The sequence below is a fragment of the Festucalex cinctus genome, chromosome 3, assembly GCF_051991245.1.
Source record: "Festucalex cinctus isolate MCC-2025b chromosome 3, RoL_Fcin_1.0, whole genome shotgun sequence".
Classification (NCBI taxonomy): Eukaryota; Metazoa; Chordata; class Actinopteri; order Syngnathiformes; family Syngnathidae; genus Festucalex; species Festucalex cinctus.
The window spans coordinates 17,111,164-17,130,385 of NC_135413.1; the positions used below are offsets into that span (position 1 = coordinate 17,111,164).

Below are 19,222 nucleotides of genomic sequence, written 5' to 3' on the forward strand. Positions count from 1 at the left end.
CACCTACCCAAGACTAAAGATCAGGATTGTTATCAGGCATGCTGATGAGCTGATTATATGAATTAGGTGTGCTAGTGGGCGGAAACATCAAAAACCAGCAAGACTCTGGACCTCAAGGAGCGCAATTGGTGAACCCTGATACATTTTCCACTGATCTGAATATGTGACTGGATAGCCGATAGCCCAAGCGACAAGGCGCCCATCTTGTTCCCATCTCGTGAGCAGAACAGTATCCGTACAGATTAGACATACACAGTTCGTAGGCCGTTAGTGTAGGGCCGGGGGCTGGGGTGGTCACTAATTTTTAACGTGTTAAAATATGTGCTGCTTTGAACAAACCCGTTTTTTTCTTTTCTTTTATCGTTCAGTACCTTAGACCCCAATATTAGATTTGTCAGAGGCATCTTTTGTTGAATTACAGGTATAATTCTTTAATTTAAACAAATATACCTCCTGTAAACAACATTAAGCATATAATTTATAGAGGTATTTAAAGGCAAGTTGTAAAATGTCTTAAGTCCTCTTCTTTATGTTTAACAAATTTAAAACATCTTAAATCATGCTGTTTCTTCTAAGTAAGTACTGTGTCAAATGTTCTCCATCTTCGATACTATAATGTAAATGTATTGGATCATATGCCGAGAAACGTTTTTTGGGAGTGGTAATATGGCGGCCTCGCGGGTTCAAAGGTCTTGGCCTACAGCTATCCAGTTATATACAGATCAGTTTCACGCCTTCACATTGCTCACAGACACGAGCACTCCCCCGCGTGGCCGACTTGGTTTAACCCACTCCACTCCATGCACCGCCATACAGCAACGACTCACATTTCACATTTTACTTTGATTTTTCCCAAATTGTGTTAAAAAAAAAAAAAAAAAAAAAAAAAAACGGTTGACAAAATGTAAGGGATATTCATTATGATGAAGTCAACTTCCTCGTTAGTATAGTGGACAGTATCTCCGCCTGTCACGCGGAAGACCGGGGTTCGATTCCCCGACGGGGAGTTAACATTTTTTTTTTTTCTTCTCTTTTCTCCATTTGTGTTTGGATACTACATACCCAGCGTTTCCAAGATTACGAGACCCTAAACTTTACAGATGCTTGCAATGTTGCAACCTTCGGCCCCTGGGCCACATTTGGCCCATTGGTGTTTTTAATCCCACCCTCCGAGGATTGGTATGAAATTGCTCAAATCAAATCATAAACATAATTAGGATTGCATTCATTTGAGGCTGTCCTGTAATCTTACAACCATCTTGATTTGTCATGTACACACAGATACTGTACGCAAGCATGGTGAGAATGCATGGCTACATAAGGTGCTTTCTGCCTATAAACAACCCCCACCACACACGTTTCTTACATGCTAATGAAATAGGAAATACGCACTAAACCCATCCATCCAACCATCTTTACTACTGCTTTTCCCGGTCGGGTCGAGGGGGCAGCAGGTTTAGGAGGGAAGCCCAGACGTCCCTCTCCCCAACCACTTCAACCAGTGCCTCCGGCGGGATCTCAACGCGTTCCCAGGCCAGCCCAGAGACCTAGTCTCTCCAGCGTGTTCTGGGTCATCCCCGGGCCTCCCGCCGGTGGGACATGCCCGGAACATCTCTCCATGGAGGTGCCAGGAGACATCTGAACCAAATGCCCCAGCCACCTCACTACACCACAAAGCCACGCACTAAACAAAAGGGCGGGCTGCTGTTATAATCACTAATGGATATGACCGCGGGCGGCACGGTGGCCTGAGTGGTTAGCACGTCCGCCTCCCAGTTCTGAGGACTCGGGTTCAAGTTCAGGCTTTTGGGATTCACACAGATATCACCTCTTAATTGTCCAAATCATTGAATTTATTGACCTAAATGTTCAATCATTAATTTCTAGAGTGGCTGACTAGGCTAACCATCCGAGATCAAACCACCACAGCTCCATGCTAGCTAATGTGCCATATATGATATAGTCTTTTGTCTGCTAGTATATATGCTAGTCTTAATTTTATATGGAATTGTCTGCTAGTAATATATGCTAGTCTTAATTTTATATAGAATTGTTTTTGCATTATTAGCATAATGTACAATATTTAGAATACCTAAGAACTCAGTTATACATACTGTACATGGTTTTGATTATTTCATCCATCCACCAATCCATTTATTTTTATGTAATAATGCACATGTAGCTGTTGGCTGTTTGGAAGGACATTCATCTATTTAGACCAATTACATCCAATTTCTGTTCATATTGCACTTTTCACTACACAGTATGCACAATGCTACAAGTTGAAACGGGAATTTAGAGCAGAATAATGTACTGTAGGTCAGAACTGTATCAGACTTAAACACTTTTATTAATCTTTCACTCAACTTAAGTGACATTTTGGAGTAATGTAGGTGAACCCTGCGATTGGCTGGCAACCAGTCCAGGGTGTCCCCTGCCTACTGCCCAGAGCCAGCTGAGATAGGTGCCAGCTCCCCCCACGCCCCTTGTGAGGAATAAGCGGTCAAGGAAATGGATGGATGGATGGATGGATGGATGGATGGATGGATGGATGGATGGATGGATGGATGGATGGAGGTGAACCAGGAGGAGATAAGTTGGCCTACTTATTGATATTACCTTCCAAAAGAAAAAAAAGAAAAAAAGCCAATTTGCCTTTAGGTGACACACTCCACAGACCTTTGAACATTTCAAGTCTGATGATTTGAGGCCTTTAGGTGGAAATGGAATGACATTTTGTTTTTTCTCCAACCCCTTAATTAGCATGCTAGTAAGGACAGACTAGGCTTCAGCACACTGTTGCTGGGGAGAACTGTATCTAATTAAACATTGGTAAGAGATAATTACTATTTTAAAGGAGTCAAGCAGACCTCACCCACGTATTCCCTATCTGGAGTTAAGACTGACACGAGTAACAAGCACGTGTGCTGACTACAGAACATGCAACTGCAAACCTGCAATCACTCAGACCACAGGACTACTCCCATCTGGGGCGTGATCAAGGGACCACCTTGTGTATATTAACAAATTTAAGCTTTGCTTTCAGTTGAATTTTTGGATTGTTGACTTGCCAGAGCCTAATGTGTGGAAAATGAGCTCAGAAAACCTGAACAGAACAGGAATTACGGCAAATAACTGGGAGGTACAATTGTACTGAATGGAGGGAGGAGTAAAATTGCTAAATAGCCGTTTAAAAAAAAAAAGCACACAAGTTCCAAGTGCACCAAATAAAAACTTTTTTTTCTTCTTTTTTTTTTTAAAGATGTTCACTTCACATCCACCACTGTGGACATTATTTATGCGTTTGGTTCATTGGCTGCTACTCTATAGCGATTTCCGGACTGCTGAATTATCACATGCATGACATTTATAGACACAAGTTGTTGAAATCAGTAAAATTGCACTTGAGAGAAAACTGAACAAGTGTCATGTCCACTTCACAATGCCACCATATGTACTTTTATTTACAAATATACCCAATGAGGGTAATGATGCAGTGATGGTGGCAGCTTAGTTTAAACTAAAGGCAAGGCTTTTATGGAATAACAATAGCCTAACTGTAAATTTGGAAATATTGTGCCAGTCTGCTCTGTATAGCACTTCGCTGATTATAAACTTTTTTTTTTTTTTTACAATAACTGCATTCGAGTGATTTTTCCTTACTGTCTTATATGCTCATTTGTTGACTATTTACGGGTAACACTAAGCTAGGTTCTTTGGACGGATGAAGTATGGAGAAGTGCATCCCACTGGCAACATATAATACTCCAACCAAGCTCAAAACCTTGCAATCACTTTTTATGATCTGTGCTCGACTGCTCAGCTGTCCACTGCCTGTATCCATGTAGCAAGCATATCAGCTCAGATCTTCTTTGGCTTGCGGCCCAGGTGGTAGTAGTAAGCCAAGGTGACCATCAGAAAGAAGAATGCTGAGAAGCAGCAGTGTGGCAGCGTTGGGAAGCTTGGCAATCTCTATTAAGGTGACGGATGTCACTGAAACCACAACACATCACAAGATTATTAATAGACAAAGGCACTGTTGCTATGGACCTGCAAACATTGGCCAGTGTAAATCACGTTTTGGAAGACTCATTTTGTTTCCCAACTTAGATTTCTTTTATCAACAAAGAGGAAAAATGTCAATTTATTGACTGAGTTAATTGAGAGGGCTGTAGGAGCATTTTCAATGCCCTGAGCTGCCAAACTCATCAATATAGCTTTAGTAAAGTTAAAAAAAATAAATAAAATAAAAAATAGAAATGGCTGAAGCTCTGAAAAATGTTGGCTGCAACTGTCCATATTGAACACTAGAGGGCAGTTTCTGATCATGAATGTGAGGACTGCGGTGATAAGCTGAGCTCTCAACGTGAGATCTGAGATGCAAAGAATCTGCTGATCTTTCGTATTTATGAATGACTGGAAGTAGTCAAAATAATGTTGCGTGGTGAATACCAAGAAACTGCACGTCCACTGGATGACGTTCTTCTCCATTATGCACAAAGCACTTCCGCATTCGACGTATTAATGCACCCAGACCCAACCTTCAGGTGCGTGGAGACTTCAATGGAACGCACTGTTTGATGTGATGTAAAACTCTAATCCTAAATCTTTAACCCACTCAAAAAGAACAGGGGCCACTCCTTGCTTTAACACTTCGTCTATCAGAATTTTAAAACTACTTATTAGATCTCACAGAGCCGCAATTTTGACGGCTTGAGCTCTGACTGACATCATTACTTGTTTATATGAAATCCACAATCTCTGAGTAATGCTCGAGTCCTCGTCAAGCCACAATCCTGGAAGTTGACAAACCTTCTTATGTGCTGGAAGGGTGTCTCTGTTGACCTCTCCACCTTCCCACCTTGCAAGAGGGTCCTCTACCTGCACATAAGAATGAGGCATTGTGAAGCGTGTTGACACAATGACACACTGTTGATACTGTTGATACTGTGTCACTGAATACATACACCTGCTGGAATTTAAAAGTCTCTGCAGGCAACCTTTCTTGACAGTGTGAACTGACACTGATTAGATGACAATAACATTTAAGTGTTAGCATTCATATTGTATCATTCCATATCTTTAAATGTGAACATATATCATAATGAAAAAAATATCGAAGTGAAAATCATGTGAATGAAGACACTCGCGTCACGTGAAATCTACGGCGACTTCAGTTGGACAAATCTCGTGTCACAAACAACTATAAATAAAAAAAATAATAAAATAAAATAAAAAAAAGGACGATTCGTTTGGAGAATAAAATATAGATATTTAAACTGTATTTTGACGAAGAGGAAACATGTTTAGTTAATGTACAGTGCTATTATAAAGTTGTAAATTCGACATCCTCAACATTTTTCATCAATGCAGCATATCATGTCCATCCCGACACATCCAGGGATCAGATACAAAGTAAGCGCGTAGCAAAGAAATAACGTTCGACAATAAAAAGATATATGGATAAGAAAAAAATAGGTTCCTGTTACCCTCCTCAGCACTCATAAAATGCAGAATCTGGTTGTTCTACTCACTTGGTTTATATCTCTTCAGAAGTCATGTTTCCCGTGCCAAAGTCCACAGACAGAAAGAACAAAAAAAAAAAAAGCAAAAAAAAAAAGCAAAAAAAAAAGCAAAAAAAAAAGCAAGAAAACCAAGTAAAAACAAGACATGACTGACACCTGAGAAGATGAAGTTGGAGAAGGTAAATAGCACTTCATTAATATAGCGCTTTTCCACTTTGTGAGGCCCTCAAATCGCTTTACAGTCGACTACTAATTCACCTACTGATGACGCAGCATCAGGACCAAATGGGGTATGGCGTTGGAATCATGCCAAAATCCCATAAACACACACAAATAAATAAACGTGATCTACGTACACAAAACCTGAACTGCGTACACAAAACATGATCTATGTACTTTATTTATAAAGCGCTTTAAGAACAGGCATTGCTGTATACAAAGTGCTGTACATTACACAAACCAAGAACAAAGCAAACATTTTGAAGTGCGTGTACAGTACAAGTTTTTTTTTTTTTTTAACAAGTAAATAAATTTTACATCAGTGAATTAATAAGAAGTAGGCGAGTGAAGAAAGAAATATGAGGCCGAATTTATTTATCAATAGAAATATTCAACGAAACGTCTTACTTAGGGTTACGGTTCACACATTAAGCATGGAAGAACATTATATTAATGGAACATTAAGCCTTAATAATTTATTTCAATGCTGTTCAAACATGAAACTGTTTGCAACAGATTGTTTGTTAAATGCAGTGCCTCACAGTTATAAGACCAAAGTTTCAGATAAATAAATACATTTTCACATAAATCTTACAGTGTGCAAATTTACTGATTAATATTTTCAAAATTTTGGTATTAAAAAAAAAATCACAATAATTGACTTATAGATTCATATTGGGATAAATCATGATACGAATCGAATCGTCAGGTACTAAGCAATTCACACCCCTTATATATATGTATTAGGGGTGTGAATTGCCTTATATAGTCTTAACTGTGAGCCATTGTATCTGTTTCATGTGTTAACAGCATTGAAATAAAAAATATTATGGCTTAATGCTCCATTAATATAACATTCTTTCATCCTTAAGGTGTGAATCCTAACCCTAAGTAAGACGTTTTGTTGAATATTTTTGCATCAAAAATGGATGTTTAAAAATCGATTCGGCTGCCTTTTGAATCGATTCAAGAATTGTGAGCTGTAGTATCGCGATATATTGCCGAATCGATTTTTTTTAACACCCCTAATATGTATATATGTTAGAGCTGACAAACGATTACATTTTTTTTTATCAGATTAATTACATCTTAGAAGTATTAATCACGAGTAATCACGTAATTAAAAAGGCTTTTTTAATCAACATTTTTTGACCGCCAAAATTTAAAGAGCACCTGTTATGTGACATTTAATGTTGCAAGGACGTCTTCAACATTTTTTATACACTGCATCAGTTAATTACCTGCATAATTTAAAATGTAAAAAAAAAAAAAAAAAAAAAAAAAAAAAATGTGCCCCAATAGTTTGACACTGACAGGAACAAATATTCTGAATATCATACACAAACATTTATTAAATGCTTTACTTTAATGCATGTCGTTATGTTTACTGTTCAAACACAACCTATGCTACCTTTAACGTAACCATCCTCTGTCAGCTAAAGGATCATCTATGGTAAAAATTAATGGAGTGATTAATCTGCGTTAATATATGGTTAGATTATAGCCGTCAGTTTTAATCTGCAGCCCCTTGTCAGGTTGATGTAACATTTTAAATTCAAATTCAATTTCAAAATAGGATAAATCAAGACATACAAGACACAGATCATTTGTTCATTCACTGCTAGTCAATGTTTACGCACCATCCATCCATTTTCTTGACCGCTTATTCCTCACAAGGGTCGCGGGGGGTGCTGGCGCCTATCTCAGCTGGCTCTGGGCAGTAGGCGGGGGACACCCTGGACTTGTTGCCAGCCAATCGCAGGGCAGTTTACGCACCATTTTAAATGTAAATTTATATATGAGATCATATCAATTCATCACTGCTATTCTCACCAGCACACTTATGCTTCTAAGCTTTGTACTTGAATATCTTTGACCACAAACTGAGCAGGAACAATCATTCTCTCCAGTGTGGGTTCTTGTGTGAATTGTTGAGCTTTCATTCAGAGCAAATTTTTGACCACAAATTGAGCAAGCAAAAGGTTTCTCTCCAGTGTGGGTTCTTGTGTGGATCGTTAAGTTTCGCTTTCAAGGGAACGTTAGGCCACAACTGAGCAAGCAAAAGGATTCTCTCAAGTGTGGGTTCGCATGTGTCTGTTTAAGCTTCCCTTGTGAGGAAAATTTTGACCACAAACTGAGCAGGCAAAAGGCTTCTCTCCAGTGTGGGTTCGAATGTGTCTTTTTACGCTTCCCTTGTGAGGAAAATTTTGACCACAAACTGAGCAAGCAAAAGGCTTCTCTCCAGTGTGGGTTCTTGTGTGCATTTTTAAGTTAGACTTCCATGCAAAATTTTGACCACAAACTGAGCAAGCAAAAGGTTTCTCACCAGTGTGGGTTCTTGTGTGCATTTTTAAGTTTTCCTTCCGAGCAAAATTTTGACCACAAACTGAGCAAGCAAAAGGCTGCTCTCCAGTGTGGGTTCTCATGTGCATTTTTAAGTTTCCCTTCTGAGCAAAATTTTGACCACAAAGTGAGCAAGCAAAAGGCTTCTCTCCAGTGTGGGTTCTTGTGTGTATTTTTAAGCTTCCCTTATTAAAGAAACTCTGGCCACAAACTGAGCAGGCAAAAGGTTTGTCACCAGTGTGGCCAATCACATGTTTTCTCAATTGAGTCTTGGAGCCAAAAGTTTTTCCACACTGAGAACATTTCCAGTGTTTGCTGTCAGTGTGACATGTTACATCATTGTCAGACTGTTCATAGTCATCAGTGTGAGGAGAGTGTGACGTGTCTTCACCATCTGACATTGGAGCTAACCAGCTGTCTGCTTGTGATCCTCCACGGTGGTCCTCATCTTCTGTTGTTGTTATTTGCAGTCTTGAGCTGCTGCCTGGAGGCTCCGCCCCTTTGTTCTCCTCATACTGATATTCATATTCAGTCTTCAAATGGACACCAGTCACTGGCAACTCTGTGAAATCCTCCTCCTCTTTAATGTATGGTGGCAGTTGCTCCTCTTTTGTAATGTTGGGAGGCTGTGGCTGCTCCTCTTCTTTAACTTTAAGAGGCTCCAAGTCCTCCTCTTCTTTTACGCCGGGTAACTCTGGCTCGTGCCGCTCAGGACAAAAATATTTTTCACTGGTGTCTGCAGGACACAAGATGGTTTGGTCAAATCACTTCATTGTGATGTTATATATTTAAGATTATCAGATGGGCTGCATGAGTGAAAGAATTAGTGCTGTCACTATCGAATATTTTTTAGAATCGATGAATCTATCGATTATTCAATCGATTAATTTACTAATAAGATACATTTTAATTTTGCATTAAAGTGTATTTAAAAAAAATCCCATGATTACTGCTTATTAACCAGTTATTAGTCTTTACTTAGTATTCATATAGTGATTTTTTTTTTTAAAATGGGGATTGATGATGTACTATGTTACCAGTTTGATCATTGTTTTCCAGAGAATAAACAGATGTTTGCAATTGCCTAATTTTGATTAAACACAGAAGATATAATCAGTTTTCTTCTTCCTTGAAGGACTACATAAATCAGTGAACAATTACTGTTGATATGCTGAAATCAGAGGATTCGGACAATTTTAAATAAATAAAAAAAATGGCTCCAAACGATTACTCAATTTTAAAAATAGTTGATTAATTTGATATAATCGATTAATTTTGACAGCACTAGAAAGAATAAGAAAGCTGACAAATTATATGTATTTTGTTCCAGAAATAACCACATAACTGGAACTGCTGTAACACAGATTGTTCCGGACATGAATAGCACACGACATGTAGCTTAGCCTGGCAGAGTAAAAGTCACCCGAATGTTTACCATCCACTTCGCCGGCCGGGTGGATCTGCCAGTTTCATCCGGCTTTCGGTTGGAGACAAATCTTTGGCGAATGCTCCGTGGCTGTACTGCTTTGAAAGAAGTGCTTCTTTGCCATAAGGTGTAATTCCATCTTTGATGTCCACAGTGGGACACGATAATTCCTCGTTAGTCTCTTTGTTTTCATTGGTAGCCATGTTATTCAATGTATATTTTACGCATACGATACGTCACGATGATCATGTGACTGTCCAAAATGGCCGATACAGTATTTAATGCAAATATATTCATAAAAAGTGCTATAAAATCAGAATCACACAACATAAATTGACAATTTTATTCTGGGAAGAGTTGAAATTAACCATTTCACAGAATAGCTGATTAGTTTTTCGTAAGTCTTGCGTTCATTTAAGGTTAACCTTTAGAAAAAAAAAAAGGCTACTGGATACTGTATGTAAAAAAATATACTTGATGTATTATAACAACTTGTTCAACCATTTTGCAAACTCTTACAATGAACTAATGTAAAAATGTGGCGTCAAGGTGTTAGACAAGCTTCAACTCGGAATACATTTAGATTAACATGACATATTTATAAGTAACTGATATAGTCGGAAACAACAGAAAATTGTACATAATGATTTGCCTACAGCTTGACCAAAAAGGGGGCTTTGAATGTGAGTGATGTGAAAATTGAACAAGTATCCATCGTCTTGACCGCTTATTCCTCACAAGGGTTGCGGGGAGTGCTGGAGCCTATCTCAGCTGGCTTTGGGCAGTAGGCGGGGTACACCCTGAACTGGTTGCCAGCCAATCGCAGGGCACAGAGAGACGAACACCCATCCACACGCACAACCACACCCAGACACAATTCGGAGCGTCCAATTAACCTGCCATGCATGTCTTTGGAATGTGGGAGGAGACCGGAGCCCCGGAGAAGACCCACACGGGCACGGGGTCGGGGAGAACATGCAAACTCCACCCAGGAACGCCGGAGCCTGGACTCGAACCCGAGTCCTCAGTACTGGGAGGTGGACGTGCTAACCACTCATAACCGTGCCGCCCAAAATTGAACAAGTAGTTCTGAGTAGTATTGTGTCAGTCACGACCGATTTGTTCTTTAGAACAAATCTTTTCAGTGAACATGAGTGAACGGGTCACTTCTTGAAGTGATTCGTTCTCTTCTCAGTTCATTTGAGAGCAGCCACGCTCATGCCGTCAGTCTTCGCGAACGACCAATCAGAAGCTAGCGTCAGGTGTGGGCGGGATTTTACTACACATGCAGCCTCACTATTGGTGTTCAGGAACGAGTCACTGAGGAAGCTTCCCGTTCACGTCTTCGCGAACGGTCAGTGGGTGAACGTGTTGCCATTTCCGGTTCAGGAACGATTCAGTGAATGAGTGTGTTGGCATTTCCGGTTGAGTAAGCGAATGAGTCAGTGTGCCATTTCCGGTTCAGGAACGAACGATTCAGTGAATGAGTGTTGCGGCTGTTGCCATTTTCGGTTCGCAAACGAGTCAGTGAGTGAACGTGCTACCTCCATTTCCCGTTCGCGTATGATTCATTGAGTGAACGTACTTCCATACCAGTTCAGTGAGTGAGTGATTGTCGTCTTGCCATGAGTGATTCACGATTTGCCAAAGAAGGAACTACCCACAGAAACGCCACTACTTCCGTGTTGGCGGGGACAAGCTTTTATTATCATGTTTCTCCAAGCTAACGGCTAACGTGGTGTCAGTCCACGTACTGGGCTGGGGGCCAACGCATAAAAACAAAATAGAGCGAGTGACAAGTCTCTCTCTCACCAGCACATGACGGTGTGCCCCGCGCTGTAGCAGCGGGGAGATGACGTTGTTGGCGATATCTTTAAAGGATTTACTATCCTCTCTGTGTACTGTGGGTGTCGTCTACTGTAATTATTATTATTATCATTATTATTAGCATCATAATTATTATTAAAATTATTACAGTTGAATATAAAAAACTAACTTTCTAAAAAAAAAAAAAAAAAAAAATTCTTTTTTTTTTTTTTTTTTTTTTTTTTAAATCTTGTCACTACGTCCGGGTGAGGGTGGAGGTGGAGGGTGAACGATTCGGTGAACGAAACTTTTGAACGGTTCTTTTAAATGAACTGATTCTAGTGATTTAGTTCACGTAAAAGAACTGTAATGCCCATCACTAGTTCTGAGAAATTAAATTCTGATCTGAGAAAGCGACTGAGAAAAACTGTAAACAAAGTGATCGGATTAAGATTCATTTCCAAATAAATACAGGTACAGCCTATAGTTTTTAAGTATTGATTAAACAAGCGACAAACCTGCTCTGTTCATCAACGCACCTTGGGGCTGCTTACAAACAGCGTCCAACAGTTGACGTTGTCGCTCGTTCTCCTCCTGTGCTCCACAAAGCTCTTCTTCGGACTTTACTTTCGTTATGGCGAACATTTTCACACGATATTCACGACACTTTACGCTCACACTTGGCGTCTGCTGAGACAATTTATCAACAACAAACGACCTCCTTTGTTGGTGGTTAGCAAGCTAAGCTAAAATACGCTAAGCTAAACAGGGCCGAGAGATGTAGTTAAGCACTGTTTGATACGAAAAACCAGACACGAAATGTAGCGGTTATGTTTGACTTCAACGAAGTGAAGGACGCACAGTATCGATGTTTCACTTCGTTCACTACGAATTCAGGATGAATTATTATAAATTATGGATTTGTGCCGCGTGTTGCTAAGTAAAAGCAGCCTGGAATGGAGCATCTTCAGTCACGTGATGTCAATCGACGGTAACACCAGTTGGACAAATCTCGTGTTTCGCAATCTTTGCGAGGGAATGCAAAAATGTCTGCGAGGGAACGCAAAGTTTGTTTTTTTTCCTACCATGTCACCTTAGGGGCTCCGTAATTGAGTGATGTACACCCAAAACACGACGTGAAAGTGACAAGTATACATTATGGTCCTGCGTGGTGTTACGGCTCACCTTATCACATGGATTTACATGTAAGTCCGTGCCGTTTCGTCTCATATCGCCAGAGTAGTGAGAGCGGAGAAGGTAAAAATATTTTGGGGAAATGAGGCGACGTATGGAGAGTTTGAGACGTCTAATAAAGATGACGTCACGTCATTGCTTCCTGGAATAAATAAACTATCTGCCGGGCTGCCACAAATGTCAACTTAATGCTTTATGGTTAAAAAAAAATCAGAATTGGGCTGCAATGTGAACAAGGCATAGATATTTTGATTTTATTACACACTTCCATCCATTCATGGAATGAAAAATCAAATACTTACGGTCAGGTTAAGTTGATGCTCAAATGAAATCCGCTCTGCACGCCAACACATCTGCGCATGCCCTGCCATGCCTGCCTCCAGGGAATGATGTCATTTTATCCGGACGGTACTTGATTTTTCTAACATAAGTTACTGTCCAACAAAATTGAGTTGACTTGTTTGATAATTACATATACTTCAAGCTAATTGATATTAGTAGTGCATTCTCAAAAATCTTGTTGAAACATATACAATTATTACAAACATTTAAACAATGTAATCTGTGATTCAAATACACATTTATTTTAAAGACATACACTTAATTTTAGTAGGAGTACTGTACACAAAGATTTCCGTTGGATTCTTACTAATAAATTTTGATGCTGTCAAATCAAATACTCATCCTAATGATATTCTACATTTTTATTAACGATTCAATAGTGACAGCACAGCACATATGAATGGACATTTACATGTAAACATGCCAGATTATAGCCGTCAGTTTTAATCTGCAACCCCTTGTCAGGCTTATGTTACGTTTTAAATACAAATTCAATTTCAAAATAGGGTAAGTCAAGAGTAAGACACATACAACACACAATACAAGTACAAAACATGTAAATTCATAAATTAGATCATAACCCAAAGTAAAACGTTTTGTTGAACATTTTTCCATTAAAAATGGATGTTTAAAAATCGATTTGGCTGCCTATTGAATCGATTTGAGAATTGTGAGCACTAATATCGCGATATATTGCTGAATCGATTTTTTTTGAGCACGCCTACTCATAAGAAACAATGATGAAAATATACAGTCTTCCCTCGCTATAACGCGGTTCACTTTTCGCGGTCTCGCTGTATCGCGGATTTTTTTTTAAGTGCAATTTTGCATATTTCTTTGCAGTAATATACCCAATTTATAAAATTTATGAAGGTTTGAACATTATCAATGATTGAACAAGAGAGAAATGTGAGAACATGTAAATGCCTCAATGAGAAAAGTGTCTAAATTGTGTGGTAGGGGATTTTAGAGCCTTAAAACATTTATAAGAATTGTAAAACATAAAGCTAACTACTTCGCGGATTTCATTTATTGCGGGTATTTTTTGGAACCTAACCCCAGCGGAAAACGAGGGAACACTGTACTCCAAAACGCTGACAACTGGTGAGGTCCTCTGAAGGAAATACATGGCTACCATATAAAGCTTCATTAATCACTGCTATTCTCACCAGCACACGTGTGCCGCTCAGCATTAGCATTTCTTGGGAATCTTTGAGCACAAACTGATCAGGAAAAAGACTTCCCTCCGGTGTGGGTTCTTTTGTGTCTATTTAAGTGTCCCTTGTGCGCAAAATTTTGACCACAGACTGAGCAGGCAAAAGGCTTCTCTCCAGTATGGGTTCTTGTGTGCATTTTTAAGTTTACATTCAGAGCAAATTTCTGACCACAAACTGAGCAAGCAAAAGGCTTCTCTCCAGTGTGGGTTCTTGTGTGTTTTTTTAAGGTCCCCTTCTCAGAGAAACTTTGACCACAAACTGAGCAAACAAAAGGCTGCTCTCCAGTGTGGGTTCTCGTGTGTAGTTTTAAGTTTCCCTTCTGAGAGAAATTTTGACCACAAACTAAGCAGGCAAAAGGCTTCTCTCCAGTGTGGGTTCTTGTGTGTATTTTTAAGCTTCCCTTGCGAGCAAAATTTTGACCACAAACTGAACAGGAAAAAGGTTTCTCACCAGTGTGGGTTTGTGTGTGCATTTTTAAGTTTGCATTCAGAGCAAATTTACGACCACAAACTGAGCAAGCAAAAGGCTTTTCTCCAGTGTGGGTTCTTGTGTGCATTTTTAAGTTTACATTCAGAGCAAATTTCCGACCACAAACTGAGCAAACAAAAGGCTGCTCTCCAGTGTGGGTTCTCGTGTGTATTTTTAAGCTCCCCTTCTCAGAGAAACTTTGACCACAAACTGAGCAAACAAAAGGCTGCCCAGTGTGGGTTCTCATGTGCAGTTTTAAGTTTCCCTTCTGAGAAAAATTTTGACCACAAACTAAGCAGGCAAAAGGCTTCTCTCCAGTGTGGGTTCTTGTGTGTTTTTTTAAGCTTCCCTTGCGAGCAAAATTTTGACCACAAACTGAGCAGGAAAAAGGTTTCTCACCAGTGTGGGTTCTTGTGTGCATTTTTAAGTTTCCCTTCTGAGAGAAATTTTGAGCACAAACTGAGCAGGCAAAAGATTTCTCACCAGTGTGGCCAATCACGTGTTTTCTCAATTGAGACTTGTAGCCAAACGTTTTTCCACACTGAGAACATGTCCAACGTTTGCTGTCAGTGTGACATGTCACATCACCGCCAGACTTTTCAAAGTCATCAATGTGAGGAGAGTGTGATGTGTCTTCACCATCAGACATTGGAGCTAACCAGCTGTCTGCTTGTGATCCTCCATGGTGGTCCTCATCATCTCCTGTTATTTGTTCTCTTGAGCTGCTGCTTGGAGGCTCCGCCCCTTTGTTCTCTTCATATTGATATTCATCTTCTGTCTGCAAATGGACACCAGTCACGGGCAACTCTGTGAAATCCTCCTCCTCTTTAATGTATGGTGGTAGCTGCTCCTCTTCTTTTACGTTGGGAGCCTGTGGCTGCTCCTCTTCTTTAATTTGAACAGGCTCCAAGTCCTCCTCCTCTTTCACGCCAGGTAACTGTGGCTCCTGCCGCTCGGGACAAAGATGTTTTTCACTGATGTCTGCAGGAGACAAGATACACATGGTTTGGTAAAGTTGAGTACTGATTGCCCCGGACATAAAAAATAGTCATATATGAACATTGAATATTAGGAATGAAAACACCAATTTCAGAAAACGGATTGGTCATTGGCTGACTTGATTCTTGATTAGTAAAATTTAATATTTGCCTAGGGAAAAAAAAAAAGAAAAAAAAAAAGTCTACTGGCAATGTATAGAAATATGCTTGACGTATTGTAACTTGTTCAACCATTTTGTATTTTGCAAATTTTATACGATGAAATAGTGTAAAAAATGTTGTGGAGTCAAGGTGTAAGACAAGGGTTAACTCAGAATACATTTTGATCAACATGACATAACATAAGCAACTGATATTGTAAGAAAACAACAGAAAATTGTACACAATCATTTGCATACAGCTTTTTTTCAGGAAAAACTGCTATTTGCTGTTTTCAAGTGACATCAAAATTGAACAAGTAGTTCTGATAAATTCAATTCTGATCTTAAAGACGTACCAAAGTACGATGGCGTATTAGAGCAAGCCACATATATATATATATAAAATAGAGGGTGGGAGCAATATTCCGAGGAAAAAAAAAAAACTATAAACTCGCAAATTTACTATTTTTTTCTTACAAATGTTCCACTTTATTAAATTTGTGACATTATCAAGTGGCAAATTTGCGTGTTTTTTTTTCTTGGAGTACTGCCCCCATCCTCTAAAAATATATATTTTTATACGTGGCCCTAATAGACCCTTCTAGTGTGACATCATGTTCAAGTGACGTCACGTTTAAGTGCACCCCTTGCAGTGGAGGACAGGGCGTCAATGCGAGTGAAATAAAAAACAATCAGTGTGACCTAGAAAATAGGTCCTACAGTTGCTAAATCAGCGACCAAAGCTATGGTGAACTTGTGCGTGGCCTACGGATGCTTTAGTTGCTCAAAGAGAGATGAGATCGTTCTTCGGCAGTGATTCTAAACCAGGCAGAAGACAGTGAGGAGTTCAGACAAAGACAGCATGGTGGCTAGCAAACCTATGACGCCCCTGCTTTGCACCCACAAAAAGTATGAGGAATCAGGATATGCTCAGATCATTTGACATCAGGTATTTTCTCTTTTTCATACACAGTGGGTGATAATATTAACCTCTGATTGTAAATTCTAGGCAGACATGATGAATGTGCCAATTATCTTTAGTGAAACAACCATTCATACTTTTTTTTTTTTTTGCTGAAGGATTCAAGTAATGTTGAACAAAAAGTTAACGATTTAACACATTTATCACAACATTTTAACTCAGGCGTGAGTCTCTGCTGAGGAATGTGTTGTAAATGTGTGGTCAGTTTTGTTAGCAGCTAAGAAGCTAAGAAGACTTTGATATACATACAGCAAGATGAGTATATCCGGACACAAACCATTTAATGAATGACAATTTTACACCGTGAAAGTAAAAGTAGTGATCGACGTACTGTTTCAAACAAAAGAATACCTTATCCAGGTGATTCCTGGAGATTATGCTCAGGTGTTTGGAGCCATCCTGTCTGGTGTGTGTATGTTTTTCAAAAGCCAAAAGCGGCTGGATAATTATAATGCTGTTTTTTTTAGTTGTTGTTTTTTGGCTCCAAAAGATACAAGTGTAGGGAGAATTCGTTTGCCTGGTCGTCCTGTAAATTATAACAATAGTTAATTAATAATAATGTTAATAATAATAATTATAATAATAATAGTGCTCTAATTTAAATATATTTTATAACTTCTAAAGCTCCTAGTATGTGCATTTTGCTGTTTTTTCTTTTCTCCCTTTTTCCTATATATTTTTACGCTATTGATATTGTATTGATTATCTTTTGATGTTGATGTTTGAGAAAGTGTTGTCTGTTTGCAATTTTAAAAAAAATACAAGAGACTGAGGAAAAACTGTAATTGTAACGTAACAAGGTTCCCAGATGAATTAATTAATTAATTTCAAAATACATACGAACATATTGTTGAAAAGTGTTGATTAAACGCGTGACAAAGTTGTTCTGTTCAACACACCTCGAGGCTGCTTGCAAACAGCTTCCAGCAGTTGGCGTTGTCGCTGGTTCTCTTGTGCTCCACAAAGCGCCTCATCGTTCTTTATTGCAAACATTTTCACACGATGTTCGCGACACTTTACGCTCACAATTGGCGTCTGCTGAGCCAATTTGTCGGTTACAAACGCGTTTTCCTTTTTTGGCGTCTAGCAAGCGACAAAATAAACGTGGCCGAGAGATTTCGACGAGCACTGTCTGATACGATTGAATCAGTCACCATATGTAGCAATTATGTTTGACTTAAAATAAAGTGACGGAGGCACAGTGTCGATAGTTCGTTCAGGACGAATTCAGGATAAATTATTAAATTTGCCTGTGGCTACGTAAAATTCCTGGCTGGAACGGAGTAGCTTAGCTTCTGTCAAAGTCACGTGAAATCTATGGCAACTACGGATGGACAAATCTCTCTCTCTCTCTCTCTCTCTCTCTCTCTCTCTCTCTCTCTCTCTCTCTCTCTCTCTCTCTCTCTCTCTCTCTCTCTCTCTCTCTCTCTCTCTCTCTCTCTCTCTCTCTCTCTCTCTCTCTCTCTCTCTCTCTCTCTCTCTAAACAAGAGGACTTCAGATATTTTACAACTTGCCTTCAATGCATGTATAAATTATAACTGTAATTCAACAAAAGATACTTCGACCAAATCTAATATTGGTGGTCTAAGGAACTGAGCGATAAAAGAAAAAGGTGGTTTTCAAAGCAGCACATACCGTCCACCTGTTAATTAATTTATTTATTTTTTAACTTGTTAAAAAAAAAATAGTGACCACCTCGGCACAAACCTTACGCTCCTGCCTCCGGCCTTATACTAACTGCCTACAAGCTGTATATGTAGACCAAAAGTGCCAACGTTAAATAAATAAATACACTCAACGTTATTTATAAAGCGCTTTAAGAACAGGCATTGCTGTATACAAACTGCTGTACATAAACATAAATGTTAGTTTTGCAGTAAACAAGAACAAAGCAAACATTTTGAAGTGCGAATACAAGTTTTTTTTTTTTTTTTTTTTACAAGTAAATATATTTTACATCAGTAAATAAATAAGAAGTAGTGAATAAAGAGATAGATAAATAAATACATAAATCAGTAGACTAAACATCAACCTCATACACACCACAAAACACCAAGAACAAGTCTCATGGTGCGCCAAAAGCCAAAGAATACAGATGTGTTTTAAGACGTGTTTTAAAAGAGGATAACAGGGGGATTGCCTAATATTTAAAGGAAGGTCGTTCCAAAGGGAGGGAACGGCAACAGCAAAGGCTCGATCTCACTATGCCTCCGCTTAGCCCTCGATACCTCCAATTGAGTCTGGTCTCCTGACCTGAGGCACCGGGCAGGTGTGTAGGGGTGCAAGAGCTCGGCGAGATAAGGTGGGGCAAGACCATTGAGAAATTTGAAAACAAATAGAAGAACCTTAAATAATTAAATAATTAAATGAAAGTGTAATGAATGAATTAATTAAATGTTTCATGTATCAATTAAATGTGGCATAGCCAGCTGAGATAGACTCCAGCACCCCCCGCGACCCTTGTGAGGGGTAAGCGGTTCAGAAAATGGATGGATGGATGATTATTTGTAAATTTATTTATTTATTTATTTATTTATTTATTTATTTATTTATCTATTTCA

General features: G+C 39.0%; 2 protein-coding genes and 1 non-coding gene across 4 annotated transcripts; 1 reads left to right on the plus strand and 2 right to left on the minus strand.

Moving 5' to 3' along the window:
- Window positions 1–935: 935 nt before the first annotated feature.
- Window positions 936–1,007, plus strand: trnad-guc (transfer RNA aspartic acid (anticodon GUC)). Its single transcript has one exon. It is a non-coding gene; the product is annotated as a tRNA-Asp (tRNA).
- A 4,613-nt stretch (window positions 1,008–5,620) lies between these two features.
- Window positions 5,621–12,289, minus strand: LOC144015840 (uncharacterized). Of its 2 annotated transcripts, none has more exons than XM_077516219.1 (2): window positions 11,859–12,289; window positions 5,621–8,823 (listed from the first exon to the last, which is right to left on the minus strand). In XM_077516219.1, the coding sequence occupies exons 1-2, from the start codon at window positions 11,962–11,964 to the stop codon at window positions 7,817–7,819; spliced, it is 1,113 nt and encodes a 370-aa protein (XP_077372345.1). In that variant the 5' UTR covers window positions 11,965–12,289; the 3' UTR covers window positions 5,621–7,816. The 2 variants fall into 2 exon arrangements, with proteins under 2 accessions (XP_077372345.1, XP_077372344.1); XM_077516218.1 differs by having other exon boundaries at window positions 11,838–12,289.
- An 850-nt stretch (window positions 12,290–13,139) lies between these two features.
- On the minus strand, window positions 13,140–17,958 carry LOC144015838 (uncharacterized). Its single transcript, XM_077516217.1, has 2 exons — window positions 17,560–17,958; window positions 13,140–15,521 (listed from the first exon to the last, which is right to left on the minus strand). Exons 1-2 carry the CDS (start codon window positions 17,651–17,653, stop codon window positions 14,083–14,085), a joined length of 1,533 nt encoding a protein of 510 aa, XP_077372343.1. The 5' UTR covers window positions 17,654–17,958; the 3' UTR covers window positions 13,140–14,082.
- Window positions 17,959–19,222: the final 1,264 nt, after the last annotated feature.

Coding starts and splice junctions, on each gene's coding strand:
- LOC144015840 (XM_077516218.1), bottom strand. CDS start 11,964: ATGTTCGCCATAACGAAAGTAAAGTCCGAAGAAGAGCTTTGTGGAGCA. Junction 8,824..11,837: donor TGCGTTGATGAACAGAGCAG/GTTTGTCGCTTG, acceptor TGTGTCCTGCAG/ACACCAGTGAAAAATATTTT.
- LOC144015838 (XM_077516217.1), bottom strand. CDS start 17,653: ATGTTTGCAATAAAGAACGATGAGGCGCTTTGTGGAGCACAAGAGAAC. Junction 15,522..17,559: donor TGTTTGCAAGCAGCCTCGAG/GTGTGTTGAACA, acceptor TGTCTCCTGCAG/ACATCAGTGAAAAACATCTT.